General features: G+C 39.2%; 1 protein-coding gene across 1 annotated transcript in view; it reads right to left on the bottom strand.

Annotated features, from left to right (window-relative positions):
- The window catches only part of VOPP1 (VOPP1 WW domain binding protein), a 1,075,975-nt gene that overhangs the window by 266,772 nt on the left and 794,810 nt on the right, over positions 1 to 14,393 (bottom strand). Inside the window, exon 3 of the mRNA XM_044064818.1 lies at positions 6,981 to 7,058. Within this exon, the coding sequence (XP_043920753.1) occupies positions 6,981 to 7,058 (78 nt within the window). The remainder of the gene's footprint in view (positions 1 to 6,980; positions 7,059 to 14,393) is intronic.

Raw genomic sequence — 14,393 nt, 5'->3', positions numbered from 1 at the left:
GATCCTCTTGTTGAGGTACTTCTGTGGTCTTTCCAGTTGTTGCAGGTGTCTTGTAAGGTACATCCCAAATGGGGCATTGTACTCTATGATGGGTCTGATGAGTGATGCGTAGAGGGGCTCAATGACCTCTTTCAATCTGGATGCAAACCCTTTTGTGATTAGGTGGGCCACATAGACGGATTTTCTAACCACTTTGGCAATGTGATTATCAAAGGAGAGGTTACTATCTACTTGGTCCCCAGATCCCTTATTACATCTTCTGTATTTAGGGGGCTACCACCTATGTGGTAGTTTGTGAGTACTTTGTTTTTTCCAAAGGGGATGACTATGCAGGCATTTAGCTTGAGGCCATGGTTTTGACACCAGGCATCTGTCTCAGTGAGACCTTTTTGGAGGATGTCTGTGTCAGCCGGAGAGTCAATTATAGCCCCTAGTTTGCAGTCGTCTGCAAACTTGGTCAGCCATAGTCCTCCTGTGCTTGCCTGTACCTCTGAGAAGCTCATGCTGAACAGGAGGGGTCCTAGGACTGAGCCCTGGGGCACGCCACTTGTAACTGGTTTAGAGTCAGACTTAGCTCCCACAACTCTTACCATGTGGGTTCTGTCCATGAGCCAGTTGGCAACCCATCTCGTGACGTAGGGGTTTATGTTCAGGCTGGTGAGCTTGTCTGTAATACCTGAGTGGGGAATGGTGTCGAAGGCCTTTGCGAGGTCTAGGTAGGCTGTGTGGACCACCTTTCCCTCATGTATAGCCTTGGTAACTGTCTCAAAGAAGTCCACCAGGTTTAGGAGGCATGATCTGCCCTTAAGAAAGCTGAACTGGGTAGGGTCCAGTGTTTGGAGGTTTCCAATGTCTCTGTTAATGAGATGCATGATGATCCTTGTTTGATGTCAAGCACTGATTCTCCGTGTTTGCTGTTTTTTTTTTCTTTTCTCCTCAGTTGTGCAGTCATGCAGTTAGTATATATATATATATATATATATATATATATATATATATATATATAAGTAAGGGGGTGTGGGAGGCAACCCCCTATAGGGGATACAATGGGTACAATGGGGCTTTTCTCCCTGCAAAAACATGTTTTTAGGATATATTTCTTGTGGAGAAGGTTTTCACTGAGAAAAACATGTTTGTAGGATATATTTCTTGTGGAGAAGGTTTACACTGAAATGAGTTTTCAGTGAAACATAAGACTTGCAGTTGTAAGGAAGTAATGAAGTAGAGAAGATTTCACTTAGGAAGAGAGTGGTATCATGTTTCACCAATTTTCAAAATGAACTTAAGGCATGCAACTGGTCAGTACTAAAATGTCTCCCCCTAGATGAAGCAGTAGCATACTTTAACACCAAATTCCTTGCTATTCTTAACTCCCATGCTCCCAGCCGCTCTATTAGAACCAAAGTTAATATTGCACCATGGCTTTCTAAAGATACCAAATCCAAAATTTCACTCAGAAACACAGCATGGGCCACCTATCGAAAAACAAAAGCCTCACTTGATTAACTAAGATTCAGACAGCCAAGGAATGACACCAAAACATCCATAACCTTAGACAAAAAGAACTACTACTACCATCTACTGCAAAAACACCGAAACAAACCTCAAAAGTTCTGGGCAGGAATAAACGAACTACTCCACTCCCCTCAGCTTCCCAACAAAAATCCCCAGTAGACATTGCTAATAACTTCAACAGCTTCTTCACAGAGACTATCCAGTCTCTAGCCAGCCAACTCCCTCCCAATGGCTCTAATTCTAATGCAGCCACACCCAGTACCCAAACATACTTTACCTTCCAACCTGTTCCTACTCAACTTATTCATGCCCTACTTAAGAAACTAAGACCCACCAGCCTGGCTGCTGAACTCCTCCCAGCAGACTATCTACAAAAGGCTGTTGATACCATAGCATACCCCATCTCAATCTTGATCAACAGAACTATATCTGAAGCTACTGTACTCACTATATGGAAAATCTCCCATGTCATACCTCTCCATAAAGGAGGCAGTTCCACTGAACTGTCAAACTTTAGACCCATAGCTATTCTGTCATTTCTAGCTAAAATTACGGAGAAGTGTGTACACATACAGCTCATGTACTACCTCACACGGAACAAGCTGTTGTCTAACTTTTAGCATGGCTTTAAGCCACACCACAGTACTACTTCTGCCCTCCTCTCTTTCTCTAACATCATTAACCACAACTGTAATAATAACAACTATCCTTAGCCCTCTTTCTAGATCTATCCAAGGCTTTTGACATGGTTGACTACAAAATGCTTATAAATACCTTGAAGGCCTTCTCCTTAAATAACCATGCACTCCAATGGTTTCAATCCTACTGCAGGGCAGGCGACAGTCAGTCCTATGGCAGAAGAAGCTATCATCTCACCTACCCATCACATTAGGAGTCCCCCAGGGCTCGATACTAGGACCCTTGCTTTTCTACATCTTTATCAACAACTTTCATTCAGTCATCCCAGATGCTACCTGCATTCAATATGCGGATGACTCCACCTTGATTTGTTCTGACACCTCACCAGCTACTTTATTCACATTAACCCAAAATACCTTCAATACAGTGGAAAAATGGCTCTCCAATCAACATCTAATCCTAAACCTCAACAAAACTAAGCTGCTCCTCTTCTCCCCTACATGCAGGACCCCCTAGCCATCCTTCAACATAACGACTAACAATGGCACTATCATCTCCCCAGAAGCCCAAACTAAACTACTGGGTGTCATAGTTGATAACAACCTGAAGTTTGTTGCACATATCAATCAAACTATCAAAACCATTAAGAAAAAACTTGGCTCTCTTTATAGAATCAAACCTTTCCTTATCCCACTTGCTAGAACTGCAATTGCCCGTTCCCATCTACTATTAGCTCTTCTTTATGCCTCACCTCTATTCTCCAACTTAAACAAAACAGATCTTAATAAACTATCATCCTGCTATAACCACATTGCCAGATTTGCTACTGGCACAGCCTACCGGACACACCACTGTCACAACCAAAATCACCTAGGATGGCTTGAACTGCCTAACCTACTGTGGTTCAACCAGCTAATAGTAGCACATAAAGTCCATTACGTGCCAGAAAATACACCTGCACTAAAAAATATTATCAGCCCCTACACCAGCACCCGGCCACTCCAGTCATCCACTAGACTCCTAGTTCAAACATACAAATCCAACTACTCAGCTGGGGACTGTCTGTTTGGCAACTCTGTTGGAAAAACATGGAACTGACTCCTAGCTGACTTGACCCTAGAACTCTCACTAACTCGATTCAAAAACAAACTCAAGAAATACTTCAAAAATCATTGGTTATGTCCTTGCACTAACCCCGACTAGTGACCTCTCTATTTCTTAGGTGCCTTACCTTCAACTACTTCTAACTTTTTTCTACCACACCATTTTAGGAAGGGTTAATTGTATAACTGCTGCTCAATATGTCTTAAACCTGAATGTAATGTTATGTATATATAACTTTGCAAATAATGTTATGTTTTATAATAAGTTAGAACTATATGTGCTGGTATTGCTTATGACTGCAATCTGCTTGAAACTAGCATTTACTAAATGTTCAATGTGTATTATTATCGTGGAGCTTTTCTCCCCAGGCCTCCACTGAAAATGGACATATATCCAGTCGGACTATCCTGGTCAACAAATGTGAAATAAATAATAAAATAAATAAATGGGTTCAACCATATGAATTTCATTGAAATGAGTTTTCAGTGTTATGATAGGGACCTATTCAATATATATGTCAGAGGAAATACTAAGACAGAAATGTATTGTTTGTATGAGATGCAGGGGTAAAATTTGCTGATTTTACAGATAATTTGGCAATATGGGAAATATCAGAGGAAAAGGGTCTTCCACAACTGCTTTTCTGCCAGTAGCTCATGACACACCTATTTGTTGCCACTTGCTCTAAATAGCAATTACCTTCACTCTCACTGTCCCAATCTTACCTAATTTGCTAGACTTCCCACCACTCAACCAAGTGAACTACATAGTCTTACGAAAGCCACAGCTATTACCCTATAACTTCCATCTGGTCCCTAATCCTAACTGTAGCTCTCCCCTCCTGCTCCCTAACCATAAACTCCCCTAATGCTCCCTAAACTTAAAACTCCTTTGGTGGTCACTAAGCTAAACTAAAAGTCCCCAGTGTCTTCCTAGCCCTAAACTCCCCTACTCCTCCTCCTCCCCCTAACCCTGAAACTAATCCCCAATCCCTAAACCTAAATCCCTCTACTGACTGCTGCCTGAGACATTAGCCTACACTCCTGCCTCCTCTCACTCTCTCTGCATGGCTGCCGAATCTTGCTTGAACATGTAGAGTTCGAGCAGAAGCAGCATCCTGTTTAAGCTGCTCAGTGCCTGAATTCTTGGCTTGAAGGTTCTAGTCTCTGAGTGCCTGAGATTTGTGTGCTCATAGTAGCAAAGATGAAATAAATAAATAAGTAATAAAAGAAGGAAAGGACAGGATAGGTTAATAGGAAACACTGATGGAGATGTGAGAAACTGATAGCATAGTATAATGAAGGATTTTCTAAAAAATGGTCTCAGTGATGTAATAGGTATAAATAAAAAAATAAGATATTTAAATGACAATGGCAAAGTAAAATGAAAGAAACAATAGCACACATACAGCAAAGTAGTACTAGGATATGAACAAATGCTTGAAAAGAATGAGACAGAAAAATAAATTTATGAAAATAACAGATAATGAAGAAGATGATATTCAGAGAAAAAATACTTATTGAAAAGAAGAAAGGAAGAAAAAAATATTTGTTGGAAAATGTTTGAAACTGGATGAAAATAAAATGAATGTTTACAGAATATAAAACAGAAACTGATATAAAAACAGGAATGGTGGATGCTTTACAGAATAAAAGGAAAAGTTATGTAAACAATCAGGAAGAAATTATGAAATAGTATTAGAGCATGTTAGAAATGTATAAGAAAGAAGGAAAGGAAAAATCTGACAGAATATAAAGTTGAGAAAAATAAATGAGGAGCAAAATAAGTAGTTAGAAAGAGAAATTGTTGAAAAAGGACTGGATGAGATATTAAAAGAAATGAATGCAGAGAATGCACCTGAGTCAGATATAATGAGTTATATGTATTGTTTTATAAAGAGATGGGACATTTGAAGAGGGAAAGGTTTTTAGAAATAAAGAAATAAATGGCTGGAGGAAGGTTTATGGATAAAAAAACAGTTTGCGTGAGTTTACATGATGCATGAAAGAACAGATATTAAGAATCAGAGACCCAGCTGCATTAAATAATGGAGAGTATAATATTTTAATAAAAATTCTACAAAGGAGGGTGAAGTGATACATGTGATGCTTGTGTATAATCTTGCAAAAATGTTTGATATTGACGAGCATGATGGAGCATAGCAAATATTAAGAAGTTACGGAATAAGTAGTAAATATAGTAAGAACCACTTTTCAAAAAAACATTAAATAAAGTTATGGGGAATGGATAGATAGGTTATGGTATTTAAGTGCAAAAAGGTGTTCAACAAGGGTGCCAGATGAGAGTGAATATATATAGTACAAGGATGAAAAGAGTAGTAGGAAATACTCAGGGAGATTAAAAAGAGGTTTAGTGGGAAATAAAGAAAAGGGTAGTGTTACCTGTATGTAGGTGTTACACAGCTGACAACTGTAAACAATGAAGTATGGATTCACATTCAGTCATAAATGCTAAGCTGTACACAATAATCACATCAAACCCTTTCCTTTACAGCTGTTTCTGCACCACCTATACCCTTACCCTTACCTTACCTTTAAAATGGATGTTTGCTTTACACACCTAGTGTTTTGTACATCATTGTATGTCTTTGTTGTCATAGTTTTTGCCATTTTTACAGTCTTGTCAATTGTCTTCTTGTGATTAGCGGTATATGATCCATATCAAAAGTCAACTTTATATCATCTACAAAAAAAAAAGTTTTCTTTCCAGACATCCAAATGTATCAATAATGAAGACTATTCTGTACTAAAGCAGTGTTTTACTTTTAGACATGCTTTTGCACTATCAGCCCTACTCCGACTTCCTCTTGGACAGCCATCCCAGGATGTCTGGGTGTTTTGTTTTGCTTGTGTATTAATATGTGCGCCTGTATGTTCATGTGTATGTGTGTGTGCTGTGTGTGTGTGTGCATATCTGTGTGTGTGTGTGTGTGTGTGTGTGTGTGTGCACATATACTTACGTCTTGTGCATATGTATGGATGTTTTTGCATGTGTGTGTGTTTGCATGCCGATGTGCATAAGTGTTTGTGTTGGTGGTGTGGGACTGTGCCAAAATGCTGAAGCAGAGATAATTACTTTGCCATTGGATGTTTTTCCAGCCAGGCATCTGCATTCTTCTGCTTCTTTCCACAAGACAAATATAACAAGTTATCTATAGTTAGAAAGGAAATATCAAGAAAACAGCTCATTCTGATTACTGTAGGGCCACATATTTGTCTTTTTGTAGAGTAACATAAGCCAAAAAACAATAATTTTTACTCAGTATATTTCTTCTTATATCGTTTACAGCACATTTACTAACAGCACTTTGGATATGTGCTGGATCACTTACCTGAAATACAAAGCAATTTTAAGTGGTTTGAAATTAAATAAAGAAAAGAACCAAACCATGCAGGCTTTGTGGCATCTAAGGAGTGACATTTTTCCTGTTTTTTACAAGTTGTTTGAAGTTTAATCACAGTTTGTTAGAAACACTGGGCATTCAGTTATGCAGCCCGCTCCAGGGGGAGGGGGGTGCACCCAATCATTCAGGTACCACTAAGCAGATGGTAGTACACCATGCTTTCTTTACAAATCATTTTCAAGGAAAATCTTACCATCTTATTTTCTGTATTCAGGGATACACTAAAGCTAACTCAGCTGTATCACTGCATATTTATCACTAGCAGTATATAGCATGCAGTTGGATAAAAGCAGCTTACCAGAAGTACCAGAGTCTCTGAATTGAAAGGGCTCGTACACAGCATCTCGTTCCACAACAGTCTTCATAAGAGTGGCATCTGTGTCAACAGAAATGATACCTTGTCAGTATAATGCATGAAACAAACATTTTGTATAACTTCAGTCCAGAAACACATGCATCACTTGTAATTATGGAATGGTATTTCATGTAGAACTGTCTCCATTCCCACTCAACTCTGTCATGTAGTCTGAAACTTCTGGAAGATGGAAAATGAACATAATTCTAAGGTGGGAGTTAATACATATACCTGGAAACAAACTTTTTTCATGTGTACCAACACATTCTCAACCTCATATATCAGTACTGTTAAAACATGTCATATCTGCTCTGACAGAAATTACAGTAATTCTTAAATGTAGTAACAGTATGGTTATTTTGTATCTGAAAGATGGCAAAATAAATGCATACCTGCATATCTGCATACAAACATATACAAAATAAACAAAAAATAATTGTTCAATGAGATGGTAAAATAATAAAACTAGGTAATATGCAGGTACTCTTCATCTGTCCCAGTCATCTTTTAGCTATAAGCAGACTTTATTTCCAAAACACATGAATGCAGGCTATTCTAAGAACCAAAAATTTGATTTATAAACATACACCCACTTAAATTTTCTTCTAGTCATAATTTCCTACCATTTCTATCCTGCTTCATAAGATCATAGGATTATAGGAACATAGGAAATTACTTGGCTAATGGCCCTAGGGCCCTTTGCAAGCGTAGCCAAGTTCTACCCTTATTTCCACGATCAACACCTATTGCCCCTGTCCAAGAAGGACACAGGTGGAACCCCCAGGATGAATTTATGGTCACCCATCCAATCATACAGTTTGCGTTTAAAGAGGGCCAATGAGTTGCTTTGTTTGATATGAAGTGGGAGTCTGTTCCAAAGGTGTGCTAACCTCTGGGAGACAAGTCTGTCCCTCCAGCAGGTTCTATTAATGTCATATAGCAGGTTAAGGTCTTTAGAGTGAGTAACCCATGTACCATTTGACTTACAGATATGCAGCATTTACAATAAAGCAGAGTCGGAGATTGACTTGTATGCAGGGCAGAGATTGCCTTTCAGTAGTCTGTATGAAACAGAATAAAGTGACAGTGATTTCAGACAATTCTCATAGGACAGATGCTGAAGGCTTTCAATTTTGTTTGTCAGGAGCCTTTGTAGTCTCTCAAATTGCTTCAGGTGCTTGGAAAGGTATATACTAAAAGGGGTGTTGCACTCAATTATTGGTCTAATGAGAGAAGAGTACAGGGAGGCTATAACTTCTTTTTGTTTCTGGCGTCAATGCCCTTACTTATTTGAGGCGATATGGTGGTCAAAGGTAAGTTTGCTGTCAACCTTTGTGCCCAGGTGTCTCACCAGTGAGTGCGTATTTAAGGTGTTGCTATTAATGTGGTAGTTAGCAGGAACATCGCTCTTACCAAAAGGGATGATAATATATTTTTTTGCATTGAGTTTAAGACCATGATGTTGGCACCAATCATTTGTTTGTGTAAGACCCTCTTGTAGGATGTTGACATAATTTGGAGATTCTATGACTGCTCCCAGTTTGCAGTCATCAGCAAACTTTGTTAGCCACAGACCTTTCGATTTTGCATGTACTTCACAGAAATAGATTCTAAAGAGTAGAGGTCCCAGGACTGATCCCTGTGGAATACCACTGGTTAAAGGTCTGTTGTTGGAGATGGATTCCCCTATTTTGACTATATGTGTTCTATCAATAGGCCAGTTAGCAACCCATGTAATGATATAAGGATAGATACCTAGCTGGGTGAGTTTGTCAATGATGCCTGAGTGAGGGATAGTGTCAAATGCCTTGGCTAAGTCTAGGTAGGCTGTATGTATAGATTTCCCCTCATCCAGGGCCTTGTTGACTGCCTCTAAGAAGTCCAACAGGTTTGACAGGCATGATCTCCCTTTGACAAATCCAAACTGAGTAGGGTCAAGTGTTTGGAGATTACCTACATCTATGCTGACCAGGTACATAATGATTCTCTTCATGGCCTTGCAGATAAGATTAGTTAGGCTAGTAGGTCTATAGTTCCCATGGTCAGTGGATGCACCACCTTTTTGCAAGGGAATAATGGTAGCCATTTTACATTCAGCTGGGATGAAGCTGGTGCTTAGACTATGACTGAAAAAGAGTACGCAATGGTGTTGTTAATTCTTGTTGGAGCCCATGCAGGACGCTGCCTGAGATGTTATCAGGTCACATAGATGCTATGTTTTTGGCCTTAGAGAGGGTGTTTATGACCTGCTCTTTAGAGATACAAGGTAGGGTACAGATGGTAGGAATGACATGGGGTACATGTGGCAGGGACAGAGAAGTGAAGTTTTCATAGAACCTGTTGGCCAACAGGCTAGCTATGTCCACAGGCTCAGTATATGTGGTATCATTAACTACCAGTTTGGCACAGATTCGGGCCTTTCCTTTTAGGTTACGGATGTAACTAAAGAATGCCTTATGGTTGTCCTAAGTTGAGGATGCTAATTTGGATTCATAGTTTGTTTTTGATGACTTCACAAGAAGTCTTATTCACCTGTTTAGGCTGAGGAGGGAGTGTTTTCAGTCTAGGGCTCATTCTCTTTTACTCTTAGACATCAATTTCTTCCACTTATTGTAAAGCCTGTTAATGGCAGTTGTCCACCAGGCAGGTTAGCTATTCCTTGAGGAGCTTGTTTTGGTCCTATCAGGTATGACCAAGTCATTGCAGTTATACATGTTTGTATAAAGCATTAGTGTAGAACTCAGCATAGTCACCATTTCCATATGAGGGGAAGTGCAGTGTAGCTATTTATACCATCCCACAAGAGGTTATAACTTACTTTGGAGAAGTTTTTTAATTTAATTGCTGCTGGGGGTGGGGGAGTCAGGTATGATAGTTAATTTGAATGAGACTAATTTGTGGTCAGATCTCACCAGGGCAGACCTCACAATGGGGTGCTACAGTGGTCCCCCATATTGACAAGCACCAGATTCAGGATGTTGGCACCCCTTGTGTCAACCAGCTGGTCCAGGGCATTGGAGTTAACGAAGTCAAGGAACCTTTGGGCAAGTGAGTTTGAGCACACGTAATTCCCCCAGTCAATGGATGGGTAGTTAAAGTCACCCAAAACCATGGTGTTCAGGTGTATCTCGGTAGACTAAAGTACATCCGAATAGGCAGAGTGGGTGTCCTGATTCATGTAGATGATGATGACTTTAATAGGTATCCTACCAACAGTTGATTGCACCTGAATTATCTCCAGGGAATCATACTGTTTAACCAATGTGGAGGTGTATTTATCTTTAATGAATATTGATACACTGCCTCCTTTAGTTTTCACACCTTCAGTTTGTGGTCTGTCTGACATCTGGCTAATACCTCACCAGACTGCCAACAATTAAATGACGTCCCTTACTAACCTGGATCAGTAGCTAAAGAGCTTCAGTCCTCACTACTGACTCCAATATGAGACTGTAACTTACACAGAAATAATATTTCACAATTTTCCCCTAAGTCCATAAAAGGAACAGTCCCTATTTTCCTGGGACTCGACTATATACCTCTGTCCATCCAAATGTATTTTCTTATTACGCACTTCAGAGCAAAGTGTCCCAGTTTAAGACCTCTGATATACTCACACTCAAAGAAAATTTAAATATTACACATCCAAACATTTCTGGGAAAGCCTGACACAGACTTCCAGTTGTGTCTCTTTTCCAAAAATAATACAGTAATGCTGCCACCAATCAGAGGGTCTTCATGCTCTTCTAAAGGGGTGTCCAATTATGAAAATTAATTATCAAAATAAATGATAGCTATGACAAGAACAGACAGGCCTTTGAGGTTACCTGGGGAGTATCAAACAGGCAGAAGCACTGTATAATAGAAAAACACCTGTTTCCAGCTACAATGTAAAGTAATGAAAAACATTTAATAATAAGTAAAAATAATTACAAGATTGTAAATCAATAACTCTCAATAAACACATGAATTCAGTCACCAGAAATGTAAAATCAAACTGCAGGACAGCATTCTAGAAAACCTCTATCTTAATAACTAAGCTTTCCTGTTCTAACTAAAAAATGCTGTGCCTGATTTACTCTAACATATAATAGCAAGGCCAAGGCAAGCTTAAAGTTGTTTTTTTTTTTTTTGGTGGGTTCTCTTTTCTTTGTGTCCACTGACTGCCCACCACTTGACAAACTGCTCAGTACTTAACAAACTGAAGTCTCAACTGTCTAATTTCAAAATATAATAGTCAGCTGTTTAAAAAAAATTGTGTTCTGTCAATCAGCTGTTTAAATAATCTCTTAGCAACCAGAACATTCTAATGACATCACTCATTGTTCAGCCAATTTTCCACAGTTTGTACTTTAGAATGTCCTGCTCAAACATGTACAGCTAGAAATGTATTAAAGCAGTGACAGATTCTTTAAACATTCTGTTTAAACAGGGAAATACATTTTAAAACTTATTTACATTTTCTCAATTAGACATGCTGGCATACAATACAATACAAGTTAATCTCAGAATATGCATAAATCTCCTGCCGGACATGCTAACACAGATGACAGTGTTTTTAGTTTCTTCACAGTCTAGACGTGTGGAAGGAGGTATAACCTGGTGTGGTTGGGGTGCTTTCCACAGCCTTGAACCAGGTCTCCGTGACAGCACAAATGTCTGCGTCTTCCATGGAGAGGAATATTTCCAGTGAGTGCAGTTTTGTGTTAAGGCTCCTAGCATTTAGCAGCATAACCTTGAGGTTGTTTTTAGATGGAGTTTTTATGTCAGAAATTTTGTCCTTGAGACACTGCCTAAAAAGGTACTATGGGAGTGGCAAGAACCTTAGCCAGTAGCTGAAATCCCAGGGGTGACAGATGAAGACTATCTCTGGCAAAACATCGAGGCCTGTCGATCATGTCATCCCAGGCTGACAGATACTGGATCCCCTTTGAATGACACCTGAAACTAAGCCATTTATTGAAGTCAATAGTTTTCTGTTTGTTTTGAGGCAGCATCCTAGGTGAAGGTAAAATGCTGCTTAAGGCTATGGACATGCTTGCCTGAGACACATAGTCCAAGATCTCAGTTATGTCTCTGTTCATATAGTCCAGAGAGGTACGTCTCAAGTCGTTCACACCAACATGGACTATGACAGAGTCATAACAGTACCCGTTGTTGAGAAACTTGAGTGCATGTGTGATATGGCATATCCTCGCACCTGACAGACAGCTGACTGTGATCTTTTCCTAATCCAGCCTGGTGAGAGAGACATTTGTCTCATGATGGAATCACCTATGACTAAGATGTTTGGTTTTGTGTTTTGCCTTAAGAACTTGACAGGTGAGACACTGGTGCATGAGCTATTATATGTATTGTGTTCTGCAGAGGAAGTATTATACGTAGTGTGCTTATGTTTGTATTTGGGGGGGTGGTCTCTGCTGTTTAGGTATGTTTCTGATGAGGGCCTCCACATATGTAGGTATGTGTGATGTGGGTTTGGGTGGAGTAGGAGGTGAGTTGTGCATGCTGACAACCTGCTCATTGTCATATGTACTGACTGGTGCGTGAAAAAGCATGTATTCAAGGTTCTTAATATAGTTGGATCTCTCACATATTGAGTTTGTATGGACTAGGAGTAGAGGGTTGTCAGTGAAAATGAGTCAGTTGCTACACTGCTCCGGGATATCCATGTCAACCAAGCTGGCTGGAGAAACTGTGGGAAATTGTCCGTCCATAGTGTTAGGTAAATTTATATGGTCAGGAAAAGAGGTCACACTTAGGAATGGCTAGTGGGTGAGAGATGTGTTGGTACCTCTGAGGCTAGGCTTAGTGTTCATAAATTGTAATTTAGTCACTTTTGCACTGGTATTTGTATAACTCCAAATCATATTGTCTGTATGTACTCTCTCCTTCAGTGATCTCATTCTGTGCAAGATTGCTCATATGCTAATAATCTAATCCTTTGCAGCATTATTTACCTTCATTTCTACTTCTCTAAATGTTTTAATATCTTTTTCTAGATATGGTTTCCAGAGCTGAAGAGAGGGGTCTAAGTGAAGACTCATAAAAGTCACAATTTCCCTTTTTGTTTCACAAATTAGATCTCTTCACTATCCAACTTTACATCAGAAAATGATATAGACCCTTAATGCAACCCTCCCTTTGTGCTTTAAATTTATGTTATAACTTCTGACAGCAAACCTTTGCTATCATTCTCTGAGTTCAACTTCCAAGCCTTTCTTAATACCAACCAAATATTTTATCCCTCGCCCTTCATATCCCTCAACTTCACAACCTTTCTTAATACCAACCAAATATTTTATCCCTCGCCCTTCATATCCCTCAACTTCACAACCTTTCTTAATACCAACCAAATATTTTATCCCTCGCCCTTCATATCCCTCAACTTCACAACCTTTCTTAATACCAACCATATATTTTATCCCTCACCCTTCTTATCCCTCAACTTCACAATCAGCCTGCAATGTTTTGAAAAAAACAAACAAAACAAAAAATCATATCTCTCTATTCATTTCCCACCATTCTAGTGCCAGTAGAGACCAGTTTTCAGATTTTGCTGAATTCTGGGCTGTTTGTAAGTTTCTGTGTTTCCCAGACCTTTCTAAGATAGAGGGAAGCTTCTCTGTTCATCAGTTCGAGTGGTGAGCTTTGAACAGCCTATCTGTTGCTGGAGGAGTGGTTTTAGCTCAGAATCTGTAGTTTTATTGGCCATTTTGGGCTATTTCTATCCCTTTCGTCTTTCTGTTTAAAACCGCATGTTTGTGTGGTTTTTATGCTTATATTACCCCAGCAAGAGCCTGTCTGGGTATTCTGCAGAGTCCTACAGCAGCAGAGGAGAAAAGGGAGACTTTGAGTGGATTAAGTGTCTGTTTTGTTTTTTATTGCTTATTTTTGCTAGCCACATTATTCTGACCATTTTTATTAACTTTGCTACTTATTTGAACTATTTTTTTATTCTTATACTGTTTGCACTTTAATTGATCATTTTTAAGTTTTTTTCAACTGTTTAACTGTTAAGGGCTACACACTCAAGTGCGATAGCCATTTTTCTGCTTTAAAAGTGTTTGTATTCCTGTAGCTGCTTTAACTTTTGAAAAAAAACAAAACAAAACAAAAAAATCCTATCTCTTTATTCATTTCCTAGCTTTCTAGAACCAGTAGAGTCCGGTTTTCAGATTTTGCTGAATTCTGGGCTGGTTGTAAGTTTTTATTTTGCCCAGACCTTTCCAATATAGAAGGAAGCTTCTCTGTTCATCAATGAGAGTGGTGAGCTTTGAACAGCCTATCTGTTGCTGGAGGAGTGGTTTCAGCTCAGAATCTGTAGTTTTATTGGCCATTTTGGGCTATTTCTAT

The sequence above is a fragment of the Protopterus annectens genome, chromosome 3.part0, assembly GCF_019279795.1.
Source record: "Protopterus annectens isolate FY-2018-M chromosome 3.part0, PAN1.0, whole genome shotgun sequence".
In the NCBI taxonomy this organism is placed as follows: domain Eukaryota; kingdom Metazoa; phylum Chordata; order Ceratodontiformes; family Protopteridae; genus Protopterus; species Protopterus annectens.
Note: the sequence above shows the minus strand (reverse complement) of the source record. Positions and strands in the feature narration are given on the sequence as shown.